Source organism: Oncorhynchus mykiss, chromosome 2 (assembly GCF_013265735.2).
Source record: "Oncorhynchus mykiss isolate Arlee chromosome 2, USDA_OmykA_1.1, whole genome shotgun sequence".
In the NCBI taxonomy this organism is placed as follows: Eukaryota; Metazoa; Chordata; class Actinopteri; order Salmoniformes; family Salmonidae; genus Oncorhynchus; species Oncorhynchus mykiss.
Window position 1 is genome coordinate 58,062,435 of NC_048566.1, and position 25,924 is coordinate 58,088,358.

Consider the following 25,924-nt stretch of genomic DNA (forward strand, 5'->3'; position numbering starts at 1 on the left):
AATATCCCTTTGAGCATGGTGAAGTTATTAATTACAGGCGTCCTTCCAAACTCAGTTGCCGGAGAGAAAGGAAACCGCTCATAGATTTCACCATGAGGCCAATGGTGACTTTAAAACAGTTACAACTTTTAATGGCTGTGATAGGAGAAAACTGAGGACGGCTCAACAACATTGTAGTTACTCCCAATACTAACAATGACAGTGAAAAGAAGGAAGCTTGTACAAAATAAAAATATTCAAAAACACGCATCCTGTTTGTAATAAGGCACAAAAGTAAAACTGCAAAAAAAACGTTATGTTCTTAATATTATTTTTTTGAACCTTTATTTAACTAGGCAAGTCAGTTAAGATTTGCCGATCGAATCCCCAATCTGACAAGTTAAAAATCTGTCATTCTGCCCCTGAACAAGGCAGTTAACCCAATGTTCCTAGGCCGCTATTGTAAATAAGAATTTGTTCTTAACTGACTTTCCTAGTTGAATAAATTTGTTTTCAATTTTTTTATTACAATGACGGCCCACACCAGCCAAACCCGGATGACGCTGGGCCAATTGTGGGTCCCATAGGGCGGCACACAATCACGTCCGGTTGTGAGACAGCCTGGACTCAAACCAGGGTGTCTGTAGTGATGATACTCTAGCACTGAGATGCAGTGCCTTAGACCACTGCACCACTCAAGAGCACAAGATAAGGTGTTATGTTTGTGGCAAATCCACAACACATCCCTGAATACCACTCTTCATATATTCAAGCATGGTGGTGGCTGCATCATGTTATGGGTATGCTTGTCATCGGCAAGGACTAGGGAGATGGTTTTTAGGATAAAATTATCAGAATAGAGCAAAGCACAGGCAAAATCCTAGAGGAAAACCTGGTTCAGTCTCATTTCCAACAGACAATGGGAGACAAATTCAGCAGGAAAACCTTTCAGCAGGACAATAACCTAAAGAAGGCCAAATATACACTGGAGTTGCTTACCAAGACGTCATTGAATGTTCCTGATAGGCCGAGTTATAGTTTTTACTTAAATTGGCTTGGAAATCTATGGCAAGACTTTAAAATGGCTGTCTAGCAATGATCAACAACCAACTTGACAGAGCTTGAAGAATTTAAAAATAATAATGTGCACATATTATAAAATCCAGGTGTGTAAAGCTTATAGATACATACCCAGAAAGAATCACAGATATGTCTATTTCATTTTCAATAAATATGCAAACATTTCTAAAAAATAGATTTTCCCTTTGTCATTATGTTGTACTGTGTGTAGATGGGTGAGCATTTCTATTTATTTAATCCATTTTGAATTCAGGCTGTAACACAACCAAATGTGGAATAAGCCAAGGGGTATGAATACTTTCTGATGGCACCGTACATCTCGCTGGCTTTTCTATGCATTGTCCAGACTCTGTCCAGACTTTGTTAACAGCAGCTGGTGCGCGATCTGTAATGTTAAGGAAGTCTCGTGTTTTTGCTCACCTGAGCTAGAATACCTCATGATAAGCTGCAGACCACACAATTTACCAACAGAGTTTTCATCTATATTTTTCGTAGCCGTCTACTGACCACCACAAACCGATGCTGGCTGTAAGACCACACTCAACAAGCTGTTTAGTGCCATAGCAAATGTAACCGGTGTGAAATAGCTAGCTAGTTAGCGAAGTGCGCGCTAATAGCGTTTCAATTGGTGACGTCACTCGCTCTGAGACCTTGAAGTAGTTGTTCCCCTTGCTCTGCAAGGGCCACGGCTTTTGTGGAGCGATGGGTAATGATGATTTGAGGGTGGCTGTTGTCGATGTGTGCAGAGGGTCTCTGGTTCGAGCCCAGGTAGGGGCGAGGAGAGGGACGGAAGCTATACTGTTACATTGATGCTGTTGACCTGGATCACTGGTTGTTGCGGAAAAGGAGGAGGTCAAAAGGGGGGTGAGTGTAACCGGTGTGAAATGGTTAGCGGGGTGACCTTGAAGTAGTTGTTTGAGACGTTGAAGTAGTTGTTCCCCTTTACAAATAAGTAAATGCACATTCAGAGGCGGCATTTCTAGTGGCCCGTGATTTTAAAGCAGGTACACTGAAATCTGTTTTACATCATTTTCACCAACATGTCACCTGTGTAACTACAGCCTACCAGATGAGCTAAATGCCTTCTATGCTCACTTTGAGGCAGCACTGAACCATGCATGAGAGCACCAGCTGTTCCATACAACTGTGTGATATTTTTCTCCGTAGCTAACGTGAGTAAGACCTTTGTACAGGTTAACATTCACAGGGCTGCGAGGCCAGACAGAATACCAGGACGCGTACACAGAGCATGCGCTGACCATCGGCAAGTGTCTTAACTGACATTTTCAATCTATCCCTGACCCAGTCTAACACCAACTTGTTTCAAGCTGAGCACCTCAATCACTGTGCCCAAGAACGCCACGATAACCTGCCTAAATGACCATCGCCTGGTAGAGCTCACATCTATGGCCATGAAATGCTTTGAAAGGCAGGTCATGGCTCACATCAACACCATCATTCAAGACACCCTTGACCCACTCCAATTCGCATACTGCCTGTCACATTCTGACCTTAGTTCATTTGTTTTGTCTTTGTTTTAGTATGGTCAGGGCGTGAGTTGGGGTGGGCAGTCTATGTTATTTTTTCTTTAATTTGGGATTTCTGTGTTTTGCCTGGTATGGTTCTCAATCAGAGGCAGCTGTCAATCGTTGTCCCTGATTGAGAACCATACTTAGGTAGCCTGGTTTCACCTTTGAGTTGTGGGTGATTATTTTCTGTTCTGTGTTTTGCTTCACCGTTCAGGACTGTTCGTTTTGTCGTTTTATTGTTTTTTTGTTTGTTGAAGTGTTCAGTATTCGTATTAAATACAATATGGACACCTACCACGCTGCGCATTGGTCTGACATTTCTTAGTCCTCGTCTGAGGACGAAGACAAGCGTTACACCGCCCCAACAGATCCACTGATGACGCAAATCTCTATTGGACTCCACACTGCCCTCACCAACCTGGACAAAAGTAATACCTACGTAAGAATGTTGTTCATTGACTACAGCTCAGCATTCAACACTATAGTCCCCTCCAAGCTCATCCCCAAGCTCAGGACCCTGGGACGGACCACCGCCCTCTGCAACTGGATCCTGGACTTCTTGACGGGCCGCCCCCAGGTGATGAGGGTAGGTAGCAACACATCTGCCACGCTGATCCTCAACACTGGAGCTTCCCAGGGGTGCGTGCTCAGTTTCCTCCTGTACTCCCTGTTCACCCACGACTGCATGGCCAGGCACGACTCCAACAGCATCATTAAGTTTGCAGACGACACAACAGGTGTAGGCCTGATCATCGACAATGGTGAGACAGACTATAGGGAGGAGATCAGAGACCTGGCCAGGTGGTGCCAGAATAGCAACCTATCCCTCAACGTAACCAAGAGTAAGGAGATGAGTGTGGACTACAGGAAATGGAGGACCGAGCACGCCCCCATTCTCATCGAGAATGGAATGGAGCAGATTGAGCAGATTGAGCGCTTCAAGTTCCTTGGTGTCCACATTAACAACAAACTAGAATGGTCCAAACACACCAAGACATTCGTGAAGAGGGCACGACAAATCCTATTCCCCCTCAGGAAACTAAAAAGATTTGGCATGGGTCCTGAGATGCTCAAAAGGTTCTACAGCTGCAATATTGAGAGCATCCTGACTGGTTGCATCACTGCCTGGTACGGAAATTGCTCGGCCTCCGTCTGCAAGGCACTACAGAGGGTAGTGCGTACGGCCCAGTACATCGCTGGGGCTAAGCTGCCTGCCATCCAGGACTACACCAGGCGGTGTCAGAGGAAGGTCCTAAAATTTTTCAAAGACCCCAGCCACCCCAGTCATAGACTGTTCTCTCTGCTACCGCATGGCAAGCGGTACCAGAGTGCCACGTCTAGGACAAAAAGGCTTCTCAACAGTTTTTACCCCCAAGCCATAAGTCTCATGAACAGGTAATCAAATGGCTACCCAGACTATTTGCATTGTGTGCCCCCCCAAACCCTCTTTTTACATTGCTGCTACTCTCTGTTTATCATATATGCATAGTCACTTTAACTATACATTCATGTACATACTACCTCAATTGGCCCGACCAACCAGTGCTCTCGCACATTGGCTAACCAGGCTATCATATATGCATAGTCACTTTAACCATATCTACATGTACATACTACCTCAATCAACCTGACTTACCAGTGTTTGTATATAGCCTCGCTACTGTATATAGCCTCGCTACTGTTATTTTTCACTGTCTTTTTACTGTTTTATTTCTTTACCTACCTATTGTTCACCTAATACCTTTTTTTGCACTATTGGTTAGAGCCTGTAAGTAAGCATTTCACTGTAAGGTCTACCTACACCTGTTGTATTCGGCGCATGTGACAAATAAACTTTGATTTGATGTAGTGTATCTACCTCAATTACCTCAAACCCCTGCACATCGACTCGGTACTGGCACCCTGTGTATATAGCCAAGTTATCATTGCTCATTGTGTATTTATTCCTTGTGTAATTATCTTTATGACTTTTTCTATTTTTCTCTCTGCATTGTTGGGAAAGACCCGTAAATACGCATTTCACTGTTCGTTTTCAGAGTATGTGACAAATACAATTTATATTTGAATACCTCGCTGTGCCCCTGGAGCCAGCACTAGCTCCCCAGACGTTCAGCAAATGTGTAGGGCAGCTCTAATCCCCGTTAGTGTCAGGGGACTAAGAGTCTCCACCTACATAGATGATTACCTGCTTTGCCCCCCCTTCACAGGAGCAAGCAGTACAAGACACAGCTTCCCTTGTCACCCACCTCAATGAGTTAGGGTTCAAGATCAACCAAGAGCTGAATAGATAGCTAAGCGTAATGCTGGACTCTCTCTTTTATCAGGCAACACTATCGGACGGCCGCATCACTTCCTTCCGACAGTGCCTCTCCCTGTTCCACAGGTGGCGCTCGGTCAAACACATCACACACATGGAAACCACATGTTTAACTCCATTCCATTTATTCCATTCCAGCCATTACAATGAGCCCAACCTCCTATAGCTCCTCCCACAAGCTTCCAAGCTACAAGCTTGGCACACCTGTATTTGGGGAGTTTCTCCCATTCTTCTCTGCAGATCCTCTCAAGCTCTGTCAGGTTGAATGGGGAGCGTTGCTGCACAGCTATTTTCAGGTCTCGCCAGAGATGTTCGATCGGGTTCAGGTCTCGCCAGAGATGTTCGATCTGGCTGGGCCATTCAAGGACATTGTGACTTGTCCCGAAGCCATTCTTCGTTGTCTTTGCTGTGCGAGTCGTTGTCTTGTTGGAAAGTGAAACTTTGGCCCAGTCTGAGATCCTGTGCGCTCTGGAGGAGGTTTTCATCAAAGATCTATCTGTAATTTGCTCCGTTCATCTTTCTCTCGATCCTGACTAGTCTTCAAGTCCCTGTCGCTGAAAAACACCCCCACAGCATGATACTGCCACCACCATGCTTCACCGTAGGGATGGTGCCAGGTTTCCTCCAGATGTGAGGCTTGGCATTCATGACAAAGAGTTCAATCTTGGTTTCATCAGACCAGAGAATCTTGTTTCTCATGGTTTGAGAGTCTTTAGGTGCCTTTTGCCAAACTCCATGGGGTCTGTTATGTGCCTTTAAAAGAGGAGTGGCTTCTGTCTGGCCACTCTACCATAAAGGCCTGATTGGTGGAGTGCTGCATAGATAGTTGTCCTTCTGGAAGTTTCTCCCATCTCCACAGAGGAGCTCTGTCAGTGACCATTGGGTTCTTGGTCACCTCCCTGACCAGGGCCCTTCTCCTCCGATTGTTCATTTTGGCTGGGCAGCCAGCTATAGAGACTCTTGGTGGTTCCAAACTTCTTCCACTTTTGAATGATGGAGGCCACTGTGTTCTTGGGGGCCTTTAATGCTGCAGAAATGTTTTGGTATCCTTCCCCAGATCTGTGCCTCGACACAATCCTGTCTCGGAGCTCTACAAACAATTCCTTCGACCTCATGGCTTGGTTTTTGCTCTGACATGCACTGTCAACTGTAGGACCTTATATGGACAGGTGTGTCCCTTTCTAAATCATGTCCAATCAATTGAATTTACCACAAGTGGACTCCAATCAAGTTGTAATAACATCTTAAGGATGATTAATGGAAACAGGATGCACCTGAGCTTTTTTAAAATATAAATTAGCCTACGTTTTTAAAAAACTATTCACTTTGTCATTTTGGGGTTTTGTGTGTAGATTGCTGAGGATTTTTTGATATTTAATCAATTTTAGAATAAGGCTGTAACACAACAAAATGTGCAAAAAGTCAAGGGGTCTGAATACTTTCCGAAGGCACTGTACATTTGTGAGGTTTTACAGACTGGATGTCACTGCACCTTTGTTGGCACATACTCTCCTCTGAGCCTCTGAGGGGGATACTGTTGGGACTACCTTGGTTTCGCAGAGCATGTCTGCGATACTTGAGTTTGCCCAATGTGAGACCCCAAACAATTATTTGAAAGAGAAATGAACCCTTGTGATGTCTTAAGGTTAAAAAATATCCCGCCACTATGTTTAACAGCAGAGAGAACCCCCTAAATGACATTTTTTCAACTTGAAATTGTATTACTTTTTCTAGAGTTACCCCAACATTAGAAAAAGTGAAACATCGCCTTTGTTCATATTTCCATGAAAGCTGTACACCACCAGGGTACAAAGATTGTCTTGTGGTCATTTTCACCCGGCAGTTATAAAATCATTTACACACCACAAAAACCACAAAGACACACACACACACAATGAGAAATTGAGAATATGTCTGCTACTGATTGAACTCAGCCAGCAGCTCCTGAAGAGGAAGATCACCATGGTTGGCAAAGTTAGAAAGAACAAGCCTGAGCTCCCCCCTGCACTCCTCGCAACAAGGGGGAGAGAGGCATTCACCCCCACCACCACTCTAGTTTCTTACCGCCAAAAGAGGAACAAGAATGTGGTCCTCCTGAACACACTGCACAAAACGGCTGAGGTCAGTGATCGTGAGGACAGAAATCCAGCCATCATCCTGGACTACAACCACAACAAAGGAGGCGTGGACAACCTGGACAATGTGATATGAACTTACAGCTGCAGGAGGATGACTGCCCGCTGGCCCCTGGTCATCTTCCATAACACTATTGATGTGTCCTCATATAATGCCTTTGTGATATGGAACAAGATCATCCCTAACTGGATGCCTGATAAGCGGAACAAGAAGAGGGCGTTCCTGGAGAAGCTGGGAAAGGCACTTGTAACCCCACACATTCAAAGAAGGGAGTGCCTCCCCCGCACAGCAGCCTCTGCAGCGCTTGTGAAAGCTGTTCAGGGGGCTGAATCTTGTCCTGATCCACCTGAGGCTGCAGCTAGGGCAGGCAAGAGGAGGAGATGCCAATTCTGCTCCCCATAAAAGGACTGTAAAACAATTATGACAGGTGTTTTATAATAAAATGAGTGTTGTCCATTGATTAAATGCAATCATTCTGCATTGTGAAGTAGGAAACCCCAGATATTCACAAAGTGTGTGATGAATGACAGGTTGTTTCTTCATGCAAAATAGATTTGGGGTTTAAAACTCAATTAAGCTGCTCTATTTTAGGGGTTTAGTGAAGGCGGGTCATTTTTTACCCTTAGGACAAGGGGAGTATACAGAATGTTAAGACTACACAAGGGTTTAGTTACTTTCGTAACTCCGGTTCTCTGATAATAGAACAAGCCATCTCACCGCATGTCCCTGCTCGCAGAGTTCAAGGAAGAGAGAAATGCTTGAGAATAACCGGTGGGTGAGTCGCCACTCGACCTGACTGTCTCTGACAACACGTTGTGTTATTGGTTCTTCCTAGTAGTGAGCCACCATCAAATCAAATGAGAATATATAAAGGTGGTGCCGGTATATGTAGCGGTAAAGTGACTATGCATAGATAATACACAGCGAGTAGCAGCAGCGGCGGCAGGGAATGTCAATGTAAATAGTCCGGGTGGCCATTTGATTAATTGTACAGCAGTCTTATGGCTTGGGGGTAGAAGCTGTTAAGGATCCTTTAGGTCCTAGACTTGGCGCTCCGGTACCACTTGCCGTGCGGTAGCAGAGAGAACAGTCTATGACTTGGGTGACTGGAATCTGACAATTTTGGGGGCTTTCCTCTGACACCACCTAGTATAAAGGTCCAGGATGGCAGGAAGCTTGGCCCCAGTGATTTACTGGTCCGGACGCACTATCCTCTGCAGTTCCTTACGGTCAGATGCCGAGCAGTTGCCATATCAGGTGGCGATGCAAAAAGTCAGGATGATCTCGATGGTGCAGCTGTAGAACTTTTTGAGAATCTGGGGATCCATGACAAATCTTTTCAGTCTCCTGAGGGGGAAAAGGTGTTGTCATGCTGTCTTCACGACTATCTTGCTGTGTTTGGACCATGTTAGTTTGTTGGTGATGTAGACACCAAGGAACTTGAAACTCACAACCCGCTCCACTACAGCCCTGTTGATGTTAATGGGGGCCTGTTCGGCCCGCCTTTTCCTGTAGTCCGCGATCAGCTCCTTTTTCTTGCTCACATTGAGGGTGAGGTTGTTGTCCTGGCACCACACTGCCAGGTCTCTGACCTCCTCCCTATTGGCTGTCTCGTTGTCGGTGATCAGGCCTACCACTGTTGTGTCATCAGCAAACTTAATGATGGTGTTGGAGTCGTGTTTGGCCACGCAGTCATGGGTGAACAGGGAGTACAGGAGGGGACTAAGCTCACACCCCTGAGGGGCCCCAGTGTTGAGGATCAGCGTGGCAGACGTGTTGTTGCCTACCCTTACCTCCTGGGGGCGGCTTGTCAGGAAGTCCAGGATCCAGTAGCAGAGGGAGGTGTTTAGTCCCAGGGTCTTTAGCTTAGTGCTGAGCTTTGTGGGCACTATGGTGTTTAACGCTGAGCTGTAGTCAATGAACAGCATTCTCACATAGGTGTTCCTTTTGTCCAAGTGGGAAAGGGCCGTGTGGAGTACGTTTGAGATTGCTTCATCTGTGGATCTGTTGGGGCGGTATGCAAATTGGAGTGGGTCTAGGGTATCTGTGAGGATGCTGTTGATGTGAGCCATGACCAGCCTTTCAAAGCACTTCATGTCTACCAACGTGAGTGCTACGGGGCGGTAACCATTTAGGCAGGTTACCTTAGTTTCCTTGGACACAAGGACTATGGTGGTCTGCTTGAAACATGTAGGTATCACAGACTCGGTCAGGTTGAAAATGTCAGTGAAGACACTTGCCAATTGGTCAGCGCATGCTTTGAGTACACGTCCTGGTAATCCGTCTGGCCCCGCGGCTTTGTGAATGTTGACCTGTTTAAAGGTCTTGTTCACATCGGCTACTGAGAGCGTGATCACACAGTCATCCGGAACAGCTGGTGCTCTCATGCATGCTTCAGTGTTTCTTGCCTCAAAGTGAGCATAAAAGGCATTTATCTAATCTGGTAGGCTCTCGTCACTGGGCAGCTCACGGCCGTATTTCCCTTTGTAGTGCGTAATCATTTTCAAGCTCTGCCACATCCGACGAGCGTCAGAGCCAGTGTAGTAGCATTCAATCTTAATCCTGTATTGACGCTTTGCCAGTTTGATGGTTCATCTGAGGGCATAGTGCGATTTCTTATAAGTGTCCGGATTAGTGTCCCGCTCCTTGAAAGCGGCAGCTCTAGTCTTTAGCTCGATCTGGATGTTGCCTGTAATCCACCGCTTCTGGTTGGGATATGTACGTACGGTCACTGTGGGGACGATGTCGTCGATGCACTTCTTGATGAAGCTGATGACTGAGGCTGGTATACTCCTCAATGCCATTGTATGAATCCCGGAATGTATTCCAGTCTGTGCTAGCAAAACAGTCCTGAAGCGTAGCATTCGCGTCATCTGACCACTCCCATATTGAGCGAGTCACTGGTACTTCATGGTTTAGTTTTTGCTTGTAAGCAGGAATAAGGTGGAAGGTGGAATTATGGTCAGATTTGCCAAATGGAGGGCGAGGGAGAGCTTTGTATGCATCTCTGTGTGTGGAGTAAAGGTCATCTAGAGTTTATTTCCTTTCAACATTATCAGTGTCTCTGAGCTGGACTGAACCAGAGGGAAACAGCTCCTTCGATAGAGCAGAGCGGACTGATAGCAGTAAAACTGTGAATACAACTACCAGTGGGACAAACGTTGACATCACTGAGCTGACTGCTGGAGTACAGTACAGATTAATGGTCTCTGCAGTCATTGCTGATAAGATTACTGTAGGATTACCCATACTTTTCTACCAGTATATCCATAAGATACTGTAAAAAACAAATTTTTGCCCCAAAACGTTTCATTAAATTGATCATGCTATCAATCTTTACATTATGCTTTTAGAGGAATGACTTTTGCACCCTACATACTTACCTTACATTTCAGTAGAAGTGTAAAAGTAGCAGGCTTCTCCTCATTTTATGAGGAATTCAATAAATAATTATGATTCCTGTGATCTTTTACCAAAATGTCCCTCTCTTGCACGCACAGAGCCCGCAATCACCAGGAACCCTACTGTCTCTGATTAATGAGGAATTCAATAAATAAATATAATTCCTGTGATCTTTTACCAAAATGCCCCTCTCTTGCACGCACAGAGCCCGCAATCATCAGGAACCCTACTGTCTCTGAAATCACAACATCATCTATGTCTCTGAGCTGGACTGAACCAGAGGGAAATAGCTCCTTCTATAGAGTAGAGTGGACTGATGGCAGTAAAACTATGAATAGAACTACACATGAGACAGCCTTCAACATCAATGAACTGACTGCTGGAGTTTGGTACACATTCAGAGTCACTGCAGTAGCTGGAGATAACATGACGGAAGGAGTTGCTTATGTAACAAATCAAGCCACAAGTAAGTCTCACTGAAAGTTGCTTAATGCAGATTTGTTTGCCTCAAACTGAGCTGGAAACTAACCTCAAACATCAGATGACTCTTCTCTGGCGTTCATCCCTTTCTCGGTTGTTCTCTTCACCGACAACCTTCTCTTTCACTCTTTTCTTTCTCTCTTTCTCTCCCCCTCTACTCCTCTTTCACAAACAGAACCTGCCGTCATCGCAACCCCTACTGTCATTCAGACCACCACGTCTCTCTCTCTGAGCTGGACCAAGCCTACAGGAGAGGCAACAGGCTACAGGGTGAAGTTTCATAACGGAGGAACAGTGAAGGACCAACCTACATCCACCACCTCTGCCATCATAGTGAGCCTGACCCAAGGGACCCAGTACACACTCCAGGTCTTTGCCATCGCCCAGGACACGATAACAGAAGGCGACCCTCGCACCGTATACGTATACACAAGTACGACTAAAGCCCAATGATGCCAAATGGTCAATAACTACATTTTAAATGTTTTAGTTGAATATAAACATACTATATACAGTACACTAAATACAAAATACACTGAGTGTATAAAACATGCTCTTTCCATGACATAGGTTGGCCAGGTGAATCCAGGTGAAAGCTATCATCCCTTATTGATGTCACTTGTTAAATCCACTTCAATCAGTATAGATGAAGTGGAGGAGAGAGGTTAAATAATTATTTTTAAGTATTGAGACATGGATTGTGTATGTGTGCAATTCAAAGGGTGAATGGGCAACACAAAATATTAAAGTGCCTTTGACCAAGGTATGTAGTAGGTGCTAGGCGCACTGGTTTTTCATTCTCAACAGTTTCCAGCGTGTATCAATAATGGTCCACCACCACAAGGACTTACAGCCAACTTGACACAACTGTGGAAAGCACTGGAGTCAACATTGGCCAGCAACCTTGTGGAACGCTTGACACCTTGGCAAAAGGGGTTGCAACTCAATATTAGGATGGTGTTTCTCATTTTTTGTACACTTTAATTTCTTGTTAATAAGTAGAGCAAAATGTTTTTTTTTCTCACCCCTTTTCCTCCATTTTGCTCTACAGAGCCCGGAGTTGTCGGCAACCTCAATGTGATTGGAACCACAACATCGTCTGTGTATCTGAGCTGGACTCAACCACAGGGAAACAGTTCATTCTATAGAGTAGAGGGGACTGGTGTCAGTATGAATACCACAGAAACCTCCACTACCATCTCTGGGCTGACTGCTGGAGTGCAGTACAACTTCACAGTCACTACAGTGGCTGGAGATAAAACAACTGTAGGAGAAGGCAATACAACAGCCACTTTCACAAGTAAGTCCTCTTTCAAGTTTGGTGTGGTATGACTCAAAGGATTTGGATACACAGGTAAGGAGAATACGTAATTGGCGAAAATGGCTAAACAAAGAATTGGTTGTTGACTAGCCTATCCATAGACGGTAACTAACGTTAGCGTCTAATTCAATTAGGTATCTTCCATCCGGAGGGGTTTTATTAAAAGCTCCAACGCTCAGTCTGAACTAAACACGCATCGCTTGCGGTACGGGTTTGGAAACATAAGGACCTCATCTTTCAGATTAGCGATAAATAATAAAATTTTCAATTACTACACACATCTTTATAGGGTAAATGTTCCTAGACGGCCATATTTCCTTGTTTACGGAAGACAGACTGCTGCGAACACCTTTGCGTAACGGATGGAAGGATGCCAAAAAAGTGTTGTAACAGAAAATACTGTTGGCTGCAATGGTGTTAAACCTGGTTAAAACAGTATCTATTTTGCGCTTGTGAAATTATTTTGATGTGATATGAAAGTAAAGCTCTTTATGTTTCTAGAACTGTAATGCAATTGAGAATTGATTCATGTTTAGAAAGAGTATTTGGCTGTTTTGCCTGCCAGCACCAGTTTCCCTCTAAACATCCTTGGGCCTCATTTATATAGCCGTACATTTCACACTAAATGTCTGTGTGCGCCATTTCAGAAAATGTCTGCTCACTTACAAAAATATAGAGATTTATAAACTTGGCACACGCCATTCATACACATATTTCCCGTTATAAACCAGACCCGTTGTAAAACTGCGTGATCGAGCATTAAAACTCTGCCTGGAAAACACCCCCCATTCGCCTTTTGTGGTGACAATGTCCTTTCTTTGCTGTATAATTTGAAACTTGACATTCGACAACGGCTGTTTCTTAAAGAAAGAGCAATGGCAATTTTGATCACACTTCTGTAGAGGTGTGAGCAGACTGTTTCGGTATTTTGCAGTGACTTTTTCTAACTACAGTAACTGCCTGTCCACACATTTTGCAAGATTGATTGTATATTCAAAACAATTTAAATGCTACAGCCCACACTTCGATGCAAAATACTAAATTGTTGTTCAATAGTAGTTTATTGGGTTTCTATGTCCTGCCTTAGTATTCACCTAATTTTCTACGGAAATATGGCCGTTTGTTTTGTGTGGGGGACTTCCGGTTAAGCACTTTCAGCCAATAGTTCAGCAGCTTGCTAGCCAACTAACTTAGTATCGCTTCTCACAACTTTCCGAACATGGATTCACGCAAAACGGGCATTTTTTGTTTGGTTTAAGGGGATGCCACAATAACTAGCAGAAACGGAAGCTGTTCATGGTGCTGGAGTGTTTTGACCACCTAACTTTTTGTTGCGGAGCGAGTGCAGTTGTGAGGCACCTTTTGATTTGAGCCCATCTCTGATGATGTATCATGACGTCTGACGAGTTTACACTTGCAGGGAGGAAGGAATGATTTTTAAATTTTTTAAATTTATTTTTGTTAACAACAAATCCTTACATAACGCACATGAGGGAACACAAGCATACATAGATTACAAACAATGGACAATCGAGCTAGGGGGTACAATATCACATTACAATTACACAAGGACCATACATATACTTACAATTCTAACAGCTTTTTTGTTAGTAGAGCATTTAACCGTCTTAAAATATAGTTCAATTTATTTTTGTAGGGTACGAAAATGTGGTTTTCTGTTTGTAAATTTACATTTGTGTATATGAAATTTGGCCAAAAGAATAATGAAATTAATTCCATAAAAATGTTTCAGCTTATTTCTATTGTATGTAAAGAATCCAAACAGTACATCTTTCCACAATAGTGTAAAATCTTCATAAATGTGTTCAATTATAAACCTACTGATGTCTTGCCACAGTTTTCTTACATGCATACAATGCCAAAAAAGATGCACAACTGTTTCTGGGTGGTCATTACAAAAGGAGCAATTTGAGTTGATGTTTTCGTTAAACGTCTTCATATAGTGGTTGGCAGGATAATATTTATGAATAATTTTAAAGGAAACATCCTTAATTTTGTTAATAAATCCTGTTGTGACTAGGGGGCAGTATTTTCATTTTTGGAAAAATAACGTACCCAAAGTAAACGGGATATTTTGTTAGGACAAGATGCTAGAATATGCATATATTTTAGGATATCTTAGGATAGAAAACACTCTAAAGTTTCCAAAACTGTAAAAATATTGTCTGTGAGCATAACAGAACTGATATTGCAGGCGAAAGCCTGAGAAAAATCCAATCCGGAAGTGCCTCGTGTTTTGAAAGCTCTGCGTTCCAATGCGTCCCTATTGAGCAGTGAATGGGCTATCAACCAGATTCCTTTTTCTACGTATTCCCCAAGGTGTCTACAGCATTGTAACGTAGTTTTACGCATTTATGTTGAAGAATACCCGTAAGCGGCTACATTGTGTAAGTGGTCAACTGATGGCTCTCAGAGTGACTCTCACTTAAAATACAGAGGTAGCCATTTTTCCAATCGGTCCTACTGAAAAACCAATTGTCCCGGTGGATATATTATCGAATAGATATTTGAAAAACACCTTGAAGATTGATTATAAACCACGTTTGACATGTTTCTGTCGATATTATGGAGCTAATTTGGAATATTTCTCTGCATTTTCGTGACCGTAATTTCCGGTCGATTTCTAAACCAAACGTGAAGAACAAACCCGTGTGATTTTCATGAATAGGAATATTTTATATTTATGTCTGTTGCGTTATGCTAATTAGTGTCAGTCGATGATTACGCTCCCGGATCCGGGATGGAGAGTATCAAGATGAACAAGTATGTGTGTGGCAACATCCAAACTTTTTCCCAAGAGATATTATCAATAAATCCATTCCAATAAGGCATGACATAAGGTATAGATACAACATCCTGCTGAAACAAGGTTCGTATCGCTCTGTTGTTGAATGGACCAAAAGGAATGATTTTTAAATGGACCGCCCTTGCCCGGAAATTCGCCACTCGTTCGTCCCGCGACGATTGTGTTTTCAGTCACGGTAGCATGTGGGTGCTTTATATGCGCTACAGTCAGTTAGGATTGCATGTCTATTATATTAACTATAGAATTATTCACACACGCCTACTGTATGATAGCTAGCAAATTAATTAGCTAACTAACGTTAGCCTGCCTAGCTGGAACTTCCGAAGAAGGAAAATGTTTTATTTCTACAATTTCCAAAAGCTAACCAGACGAAAACATCATTACGTTTACGAGATGTGTTTGTGCATTAGTAGCACAATTTCTAACTTATTTACACTTGCATGTTTTTACTTACATTTGTATGTTGACTCCATAGTGACGTTGAGGTTTTAAGTTTTGGCTGACTTTTCTTAGCGGATGTACAATCATCGCAAATTGAATTATGGGGCGTTTCAGGCCCCTAAGGGAACATAATTGTACACTCGCAAACTCCATTAAAAATGATGGCTGAGGGGCTTACGTTGCAAACTTCCCTTGCTTGGCTAATAATTCAGACCGACGACAAAAATGGCTGCGGGTATTCCCCCAAGGGTATAAGCCGAGGGTAAGTGGACGAGGGCGTGTCTTTTGAGTTTGAAACGCAGCCAGGGGCTTCACCATCCTAGATCTGCTGTATGAGAGGAAGGTAAACTTTGCCATACCAGCCTTCACTCAGAAAGGAGACCAGCTGTCTGACGAGGATGTCACAAGCACGAGAAGAATAGCTAATGTAGCTAACGACTCAAGGGTGTTCAAAATCCTCTCCCAGACTGTTCCCATCAACCTGACGCACAAAATGGACAAAGTTCTTAAGAATATGTGCAGCACTTGTTAACATGCAAGGCGAGATCATCCATGAGGATGCTGAGTGAGCAGTGAGAATGTTCATGCATATGAAATGTAACTCTATATGCACTATCATTTTATCCACATGAGGTACTCTGTGTATATATAGTTTCCTATTTCATCTGAATCATGATCCTACACTTTGCCTGTTCCTGATAATTACAGGCATTCAATAGGTGCTCTTATCATGCCTTCTTCAATCTATTTAAAAATAGACACCAGAAGGTCTAACAGACCAAGAGGGAAGACAACTGTTTACCAAGTGCCACACTTGATTTCTTCATTTGTGCCCTTGAAAACCAAACCCAGAATCAAACTGAAAACACATTTGAAACCCTCAAGACATGCCTCCTTGTCCTTCATTTCAAAATGTTAAGTATCAAAGAAAATGTCAGAGTAGAATTTCATAGTGTTTTTATTAACACCACAATTTGCCAAATGCAAGATGAATTATGGTATGATTAGATAAGTTAATGAAGTGACATATGAAAAGAGCTATACAAGGTACGATAAACAATATTCCTAGTTATCCGTAGGCATGTAGGATGAGAGCTGTACAAGGCGGGATATAAAAAAAGTCACCAAGAATTATGCAAATATAATCAGGTAAATGTACATATGAAGAGAAGTGTGCAAGACAAAAAAAAAACACAAAGACTTATGCTTAGATAATAAGGTAGAGCTGACAGAGCTTTACAAGGCACAAAATATAGGAACAATTTAAAAACACAGACGTATTAGGACCCTATATACCACAGATGAACATATTTGGAGCAGAGTTAGTCTGCCTGACTGGAGTCATCTACTATCCTTGGCAGCATAAGTGTGAAATAGAATCCCTTCAGTTCAGTGATAACAGCACAGAACTTCACATCAAAAGCCACATCAATAACAACCTGCTCGGATGGAGCCCAGACAAGCAGTTTGCATCTCTCGAATCCTGTGCAGAACATGCCTATTTGCACCTGCATGTAGTACCCACGGGCTCCATTAGGTCGCCGCTGAGGAACCCCATCCACCAGCTTCACATCGGTGAGTTTGCCAGAGAACAGTTCAGTCAGAGACTCACACTTCTTACTCAGAACAGGACATTTGATTTCTAGAAGTTCTTGAAACATTTACACTCCTCCACCATAACATAAACGTCATAAAATGACAAGCATTTCTGTCACTGCATGTTGATGCCGTGTTCGCCATGAGGCTGCTGTAGCTGTGTGGCTGCTGCTGGAACCTGATGACTGACTGGTTTACCTGTAGAAGGCTCCCCAGTGGAACATTGGCCCCTTCCAAACTCTTAAGTGTGTTGTGGGGGTGGTAAACAGGAGTTGGAGAAACCAGGTAGAATGTGGGATGTTTTTCAGCATCAGGGACTGGGAGAATAGACCGGGTGGATGGAAAGATGAACGGAGCAAAGTACAGAGATCCTTGATGAAAACCTACTCCAGAGCGCTCAGGACCTCAGACTGGGGGCGAAGGTTCACCTTTCAATAGGACAACGACCCTAAGCACACAGACAAGACAACGCAGAAGTGGCTTCGGGACAACTGTCTGAATGTCCTTGAGTGGCCCAGCCAGAGTCCAGACTTGAACTCGATCGAACATTACTGGAGAGACCTGAACATAGCTGTGCAGCAACGCTCCCTGACAGAGCTTGAGTGGATCTGCAGAGAACAATGGGAGAAACTCTCAACCTGTTTTCACTTTGTCATTATGGGCTATTGTGTGTAGATTGATTGAGGGGGAAAAACAATTTAATCCATTTCAGAATAAGGCTGTAACGTAACAAAATGTGGAAAAAGTCAAGGGGTCTAAATACTTTCCAAATGCACTGTACACAGGCCTTCTTCAATGTAAAATATAAACTGTTCACCTGTAAAATGTGACTCTATATTTTAAACTATGCAGCCTATGGGATTGCAAAATTTGAAATGCATATTGCCTATCTATTTACTAGACTACTAGGCCCAATTAAATGAGAGATGCTCATGGTACTTTGTTGTATAGCTACTTCCTTCCTCACCTTATAGCACCCACCACTGCAATCTGTATGCTCAAATCGGCTGGCCCTCGCTACATATTCGTCGCCAGACTCACTGGCTCCAGGTCATCTGTAAGTCTATGCTAGGTAAAGCTCCGCCTTATCTCAGTTCACTGGTCACGATAACAACACCCACCCGTAGCACACGTTCCAGCATGTATATCTCACTGATCAGCTGCCTTTCCTTCCAGTTCTCTGCTGCCAGTGACTGGAACGAATTGCAAAAATCACTGAAGCTGGAGACTTTTATTTCCCTCACCAACTTTAAATATCAACTATCTGAGCAGCTAACCGATCGCTGCAGCTGTACATAGTTCATCTGTAAATAGCCCACCCAATCTATCTACCTCATCCCCATACTGTTTTTATTGTATTTACTTTTCTGCTCTTTTGCACACCAGTATCTACTTGCGCATCATCATCTGCTCATTTATCACTCCAGTGTTAATCTGCTAAATTGTAACTATTCGCTCCTATGGCCTATTTATTGCCTACCTCCTCATGCCTTTTGCACACACTGTATATAGACGTTATTTTTTCTACTGTGTCATTGACTTGTTTGTGTTATTGGCTTGTTTATTGTATACTCCATGTGTAACTCTGTGTTGTTGTCTGTGTCAAACTGCTTTGCTTTATCTTGGCCAGGTCGCAGTTGCAAATGAGAACTTGTTCTCAACTAGCCTACCTGGTTAAATAAAGGTGAAATAAATCACATAAATAAATATTACGTGGACGTGTACACCTAAATGTTTTATATGCATTTTGACAATCATCCACTTTGCAACATGTTATTTGACTCGAGGATGAGCATTACCACGTGTACAGTAGGATTATAGGTTGCAGGTCCAGAGTACTTGAATCGGCAGTCTTAATAGAGGAAGACACTTGGCTGTATCAGTATCAGATGCAGCGTTGTAGTGCGAGGAGTGGTACTCCCTCACTTTTTTTCGAATTTGACTTGAGAATACACAGAGCCGGTTAAACTATTTCTGGAAAAATGTATTCTCACAAATTCTAAATACATTCTGTTTCACCAAAAAAGGTGAAATAAAAACAAAAATAAAACTTTGGGAATATGAACCCATCAGGGCCAGAAACCGGAATTTATTCTGCAATGGTTCTGAAAATAAAATCGGAACAAGATTCCCATGTCTAGTTATTTTATATTCGAAAAATTAAACACATAGATTTTCGCTCTTCTCACTAACGACAACTGGCTGAATTCTTGTTCATATGCTTTTCATCATACCCCATTTGCACAAAATACTTACTTGCCAGTTTGCAATACAATATTTCAACAACTCGCAAATGTGCGTATGCATGGTCTAAAGTTTGTAGGGAGGTGAGCACATTCTCACGTGAAGCGACATTTGTATGAATGACAACTTTTGCATGAAAACTGGTGCACGCACATTTCGGTGTATATTTTGGACGAATTCCCGTTTTTGTAAATGAGGCCCCTTGGATGTTAAGGAGTAACGGCAAGCTCGCTGTGACCTTTTTGTCTTTTCTATTCTGTCTATATTTCCGTCATTGAAATTAAACCTTTTCGATTGTGTCATGACAGACCCTAAACAACCTGTGAACATTGTGGCTACTGGACCAGGGACCAGTCAGCTGAATGTGACCTGGACCTTGCCTGGAGGGAGGGTGGACCAATACAATGTGAACATCTCTAATGCTGCTTTAAGCTATGCGTCCAGCCAAACCACACAGACCACAATGGCCAGCTTCACTGGGCTACAGTCAGGGAGGGTCTATGAGGTCACAGTGACTGCTGTAGCTGGACACTTCAGGAACCAGTCTGCGACGGGCCAGTTAGCCACTGGTAAGTCATGGCCAGTGGTGGCTATACTATGCATTTACTGTAGAGGTTCTGAAGGCTTCGTAGTAGTTTTGTAGTTTCTGAGAGTTTGAATGAGAGAGTGTGAGGAGGTTCTCTCTGTGTTTGTCCTGAAAGAAAAGCAAATGTGTGTGTGTGTGTTTTGTGTGAATGTGAATTTGGGTATGCAACTTTCCTAACGTCTCTCTTATTTCTCCATCGACAGTACCCAACCCACCTGGACCCCTCAACATCACAGAGAGGACAACCAGCTCCCTCGCTGTCCAATGGAAAACCCCTGGTCTAATGACTGGTGTTCCGGGCATCTCCTATAACATTAGCTACTATTCTACTGGGACTGGAGCAAGCAGCCAGTCTACCGCTAGTCTCAGTTATAACCTGCTCTCTTTGTCCTCTGGAACGTTCTACACCATCACAGTGATAACCGTGGGACCACAGGATCTGGGAAGCGCCCCTGTTAATACATCTGGATACACATGTACGTACACTTGTAACAACTATATAGTGTGCTTGGGGTGCCATTTTTGACAATGTGAAAATGTTGCAGAAGTCTTCTGAATTCTTTCTAATACTATGCACAGTTGATGCATGGTCCTGTATGGATCAGTTGGTAGAGCATGGCGCTTGCACTGCTAGCGTTGTGGGTTAGATTCCCGGAGCCACCCATACATCAAATATATGCACGCACGACTGTAAGGCGCTTTGGATAAAAGCATCTGCGTAATGGCTATTATTTATATGATATATTTTTTGAAATACATCAGGTTAAATGCGACTACGTAGCAAATTTCATATCCTAGTAAGATCATCGATTTAAGGTTGATTTTTTTTCTCCTAGTGCCAAAACCAGTGGTGAGCCTCATAGCGAGCCCGTTGTCCACCTCCTCAGTGAAGCTACAGTGGACTGACCCTGTGGGTGTTAAGTCCTACTACTCCTACAGAGTCCAGTACAGCAACGCTACAGGCCCTGTCGGAGAGAAAACAGTCAATACAAGCTTCGCGGACGTCCCTGGCCTAGAACCTGGGACTGGCTACACCTTCACTGTTACAACAGTAGCAGCAGCGGGAAGCGACGGAATTCCAGAACACACGTTCAGCTACACACGTAAGCTAATATTCCTAACTTCCAAAGGTATTTGTAGAGTAATCCAAGAGTAATGCAAGCTGCAGTTACTCTTGTGTAGTTAAGAGGTGTATAACATTGTCTGCTAAATGATCCTGTGTTATGGATCATATTAATACAAAATCTGCCCTCTTTGCCGTTCAGAGCCCAAGGCGGTCAGTAACCTCGTGGTCAAGGATCTGAACACAACCGCTATCAAGCTTTCCTGGTCCCGACAGGACGACTACCAACCCACCTACTCCTATCTGGTGACCGTCTCCAAGAAGGGTTCTATGGTTGCGAATGTGTCAACCACGGTCGAGAGCTACACCTTCACCCATCTCCAGCCTGGGGACAGTTACACCTTCTCTGTGGTCACGGTCGTCCAGGGGGTTAAGTCTGACTCAGTAGAGACGTCTAGCTACACAAGTACGGTTCAAAATACCCCCCCCCCCCCCATCTCTTTCTCACTCACCTTCCCTTCTTTACATAGCAAAGTTGATTTAATCTAAGACGGCTGACAATGCGTATTTCACACCTAAACCACATTAGACTAATTTACATAATAAACATTTACCACACTTTTAAGATCTATAATCTCTAGTCTAAAATGTGAAATGTTAAAGGTCCAATGCAGCTGTTTTTATCTCAATATCAAATCATTTCTGGGTAACAATTAACTACCTAATGGTCAAAAATGAACAAAAATGGCTTCTAAGCAAAAAGCAAGTTCTCAAGCAAGAATTTTGCTAGGACTATCTGGGAGTGGTCTGAGTGGGGAGGGGAAAACCGAGGTTTGGAACTGTCTTTCTTATTGGTTTATTAACTAATTTACCACCTGGTGATATCACCAGGTAGGCCAAAACTCCATCTCACCAAAACAGGCAGATTTTTCTGGCGGCATTTTCAAACAGCTCTTACACAAAAAGGGCATTATCATAATTTTCACAATATCACAGTATTATTCCAACCTTAGTGTGGAGATATTTTTTTTGACTGCACTAGCCCTTTAATGTAATTTCTGTGTTGTATATACCATTTAGAACCTGGGGTGGTGACAAACATCGCCACAACAGGAACAACCACCACAATGAATGTGACCTGGGATGCCCCTGTGGGACAGGTGGACTCCTACACCGTCACAATCCACAACGACAACGTGATGGAAAACAGCCACACCGTCTCCAATGACTCTCTAGAATTAGTGTTCCAAAACCTGAAACCAGGGAAAGTCTATGTTGTCAGAGTGGTCACCAACAGTGGACCGCTCACTGAGGCATCACTGAATGTTACAAATGCAACGTGTAAGTTAGTCAATGTTTTAAAAAAGTCAAACTTTCCAGCTGTACTCCATTTGTTTCGTTGCTGCTGTAAAGATAATTACATATTGGTCTGAAGAGCATGTACAATTACAGAGACATGCTCATAATCTAGGATGGATTGTTCTCTAATGTCATCACATGCCTGAGTCACTCCACCTGCAATATCCTGCATAACTAAAGTCTCCCTGGTTTGTTCCCAGATCCCAACCCTCCCGGAACCCAGAAGGTGGAGGCCCAGACCACTGGTTCCATCAACATCAGCTGGGCCCGGCCCCTGGACATGGACCTGGGTCAGTACCGGTTCTCTGTGTTCTACCTGGGCCAGCATAACCTGACGGAACACAACTGGATCCTCCTGGAGAACCTCCAGTCTGGAACACTCTACAACATCACTGTGGTAACCGTAGGGCCGTTGGACTACCAGAGCACAGCGGTGACGACAGCCAACTATACCAGTGAGTGACTACTGAACACACACATTTACACTGCATCTACACACGCATGCACCTGCAGCACATGGGGATGTGTGAAACGCACTCCTCAGCCTAAAGTGTCCCCACTTGCGCCGCCAAATAGCTAGCTTTTTGGTAAGACGCTTCAGGAGGGCGGTCACATGTGCTAGCAAAGCAGATGTCCAGGGTTAGAGACTTATGTGAGCCGAATCAGGAGGAAGTGGAACTCGCTAAGCGAGCAGCGTGATGTCTGTTACACAAACTCGCATGTACGCACACACAAATGATCTTTGTTGTTCGTTTGTTCCAGGGCCCCGCTCTGTGAGTAGGCTGACAGAGGCAGGAATCACCCCTACCGATGTGACTCTAGTCTGGGATCAGCCGGAGAACAAAGCTGGCTACTCCTTCAAGGTGGAGGTAACCTACCCCAACGGGTCCCTTTTAATCGGCGTCACTGTCAACAACACCAAAAGAATTGTCACCGGACTACAGTCGGGGAGCAACTACACCTTTACCGTGACAACGCTCACAGAGGACGGCACCATGGCAACCCCTGTGAAAGTGTCCTATTACACAAGTATGTTCCCATTGGCAATAACAATTCTCATTTTCATTTTAAGAGTTATTTATCTTTCTAATTTGGTGTTAATAAGAGTACATATTTGGGACCAGCATATGTTGAACAGTATTCCCCCTCTTTTTATGACTCAAGTCAAACCTAAGACCCTTTGTTTCCAGGACCATATCCCATTAGTGGGTTGTTGGCGCCTACAGTAAACACAACTGGTGTACGTCTGACCTGGACCAAGCCACCTCAATACCAGAGTGGTTACACATACCGCATCCAGACCGAGGGGTGCGTGTCTACTCCCACAAACCACACAGTGACAGGAGAGGAGGCTGTCATTCCAGAGCTCACACCAGGAACCAATTGCACCTTCCGTGTTTCCGTCAAGGCACAGGGCGGTATAGAGGGAGGCACCGTCTCAATCTTTCAGTACACAGGTGAGACCTGCTTTCTCTTCACCTACAGTCAGGTCAAAAATAATTGGCGCCCTTGATAAAGATGAGCAAAAAAGTATCAAATAAATAATAATGCTGAGCTATATTGTATGTTCAAAGAGATGCGAGGGAAATTGAAATTCTATCATTATATTATATTCTAATAAATCAAATCAAACTACATTAAATCTGCATGGCTTCCTGTTTCACTGGGGTATAAAAATGAGGTAATACGCATGTAAAATCCCTTTGTCATCCACAGGAAAAGGCAAACAGCTCACAAATGAAAAGGACAAATGGTTGTTGACCTTCATAAATCAGGCAATGGGTACAAGAAAATCGCAAAAATAAAAAATATATGTACCACTTACCACTATTAGGGCAACAATTAATTAGTTTAAGGCAAAGAAAAATCCAAGGGCCAAAGTTGGAGAATTACAGAACTTGGTCACATCTTTGGGTCACCAGGTCTCCAAATCTACAATCTACAAATCTACCACCTCCATTATAAAAGGCTATTTGGAAGGGTTGCCAGACAAAAGAGCAATCAACAAATGTAAACGGCATTGGCACTTGGATTGGAACCGGTGCTATGGTCAGAGGAGATGAAAAAAAGAGCTCTTTGGCCATTCACACCAGTGGTGGGTTTGTCCTCGAAAGGAGGATTTGTATATACAGAAAATAACCTCATACCTACTGTAAAATATGGTGCTGGATCTTTGATGTTATTGGCAGGTTTTGCTTCCACTGGTCCTGGGGCCCTGGTTAATGTCAACGGCATCACGTACTCTACCAAGTAACAGAACATTTTAGCTAAATACCTGGTTGCCTTTGCCAGAAAACTGAAACTTGGCCGTAAGTGGATATTTCAGCAAGACAATAACCCCAAGCCCACATCAAAATCCACAAAGAAATGGTTAATTGACAACAAAATTAACATTTTGCAGTTTCCAGACTTGAACCCCATTGAAAACCTGTGGTTTGAATTGAACCGAAGAATATCAAGGATCTGTAAAGATTCTGTATGGAGGAACGGTCTAAGATTCCTCCCAACGTGTTCTCCAATCTCATTAAACATTTTAGAAATATGCTCAGTGCTGTTATCCTCACAAGGGGAGGGTGCCAGACTATTGAAAACAGGGGTGCCAATAATTTCGACAACTATCTTAGAAATATTTTTTATTACTTAAAAAAAAAGTAGCCCCTCCACAAAAACATTACTGTGACAACAGTGCCCCTTCAGCCATTGCCGGAGCCCCCTGTGCCGTAAGTAGTAGTTGGTAGCGGAGTCGAGGGAAGAAAAAGGGTTGGACACGACCATGCTATTATCTGGTTCGTATGAACCCCGAAATGAGCAGTCTGTCTCCAGCTAAACGCTTTTCATTCCTGGGAATTAGATTCAATATACGAATCGCCCATGTCTGTTGCCACAGAAGGGGCCCGTTTTTCAGAGCAGCCTGTCCCATTCCCAGCTAGGTTACAAGGTGCTTTTTTGCCAGTACCTATGGCTGGTCGGTAGAGTAATGGCGCTCATGTGCGATGTCGCCCTGGATCAATCGAACAGTGACGTCGGGGGTACAATTTGTCGTGCATCCCTCACGCTTCTGCTCCATCCTCACGTCAACTGTTTCCCAGAGCCGATTTGTTACGGTGCGTGAATGAGGACCCAAAAGCGAATTAACTTAAACAGAGCTTCTTTAATTACCAAACATAGGTAGGCTCAGACGGACCGGCAGATTCCGACAGGACAAGACATGGTTACAGCAAACATGACGACAGTCTGGTTCAGGCATGAAACACAACAAACAAGAATCCGACAAGGACAGGAACAAAAACAGAGAGAGATATAGGGACCTAATCAGAGGGAAAAGGGGAACAGGTGGGAGAAGGGGTGACGAGGTAGTCAAGAGGAGACAAGGAACAGCTGGGGGAAAGCGGGGGAGAAAAGGTAACCTAACAACGACCAGCAGAGGGAGACAGGGTGAAGGGAAAGGACAGAGACAAGACACAACATGACAGTACATGACAGTACCCCCCCACTCACCGAGCGCCTCCTGGCGCACTCGAGGAGGAAACCTGGCGGCAACGGAGGAAATCCTCGATCAGCGCA

At 43.7% G+C, this 25,924-nt stretch overlaps 1 protein-coding gene across 5 annotated transcripts in view; it reads left to right on the plus strand.

The window, feature by feature from the left end:
- The window catches only part of LOC110492579 (protein tyrosine phosphatase receptor type J), a 69,106-nt gene that overhangs the window by 22,097 nt on the left and 21,085 nt on the right, over positions 1–25,924 (plus strand). For 3 of the 5 annotated variants that reach the window (XR_005037372.1, XM_021566992.2, XM_021567000.2), the window contains exons 6-16: positions 10,649–10,909; positions 11,099–11,356; positions 11,975–12,223; positions 19,661–19,921; positions 20,142–20,414; positions 20,775–21,041; positions 21,204–21,467; positions 22,082–22,342; positions 22,561–22,815; positions 23,123–23,389; positions 23,551–23,817. Coding sequence is in view for 4 of the 5 variants with exons in the window: in XM_021566992.2 (XP_021422667.2) it covers positions 10,649–10,909; positions 11,099–11,356; positions 11,975–12,223; positions 19,661–19,921; positions 20,142–20,414; positions 20,775–21,041; positions 21,204–21,467; positions 22,082–22,342; positions 22,561–22,815; positions 23,123–23,389; positions 23,551–23,817 (2,883 nt within the window). In the remaining variant the exon portion in view is untranslated. The remainder of the gene's footprint in view (positions 1–10,648; positions 10,910–11,098; positions 11,357–11,974; positions 12,224–19,660; positions 19,922–20,141; positions 20,415–20,774; positions 21,042–21,203; positions 21,468–22,081; positions 22,343–22,560; positions 22,816–23,122; positions 23,390–23,550; positions 23,818–25,924) is intronic. The other 2 variants (XM_021567008.2, XM_021567023.2) reach the window with 1 other exon arrangement.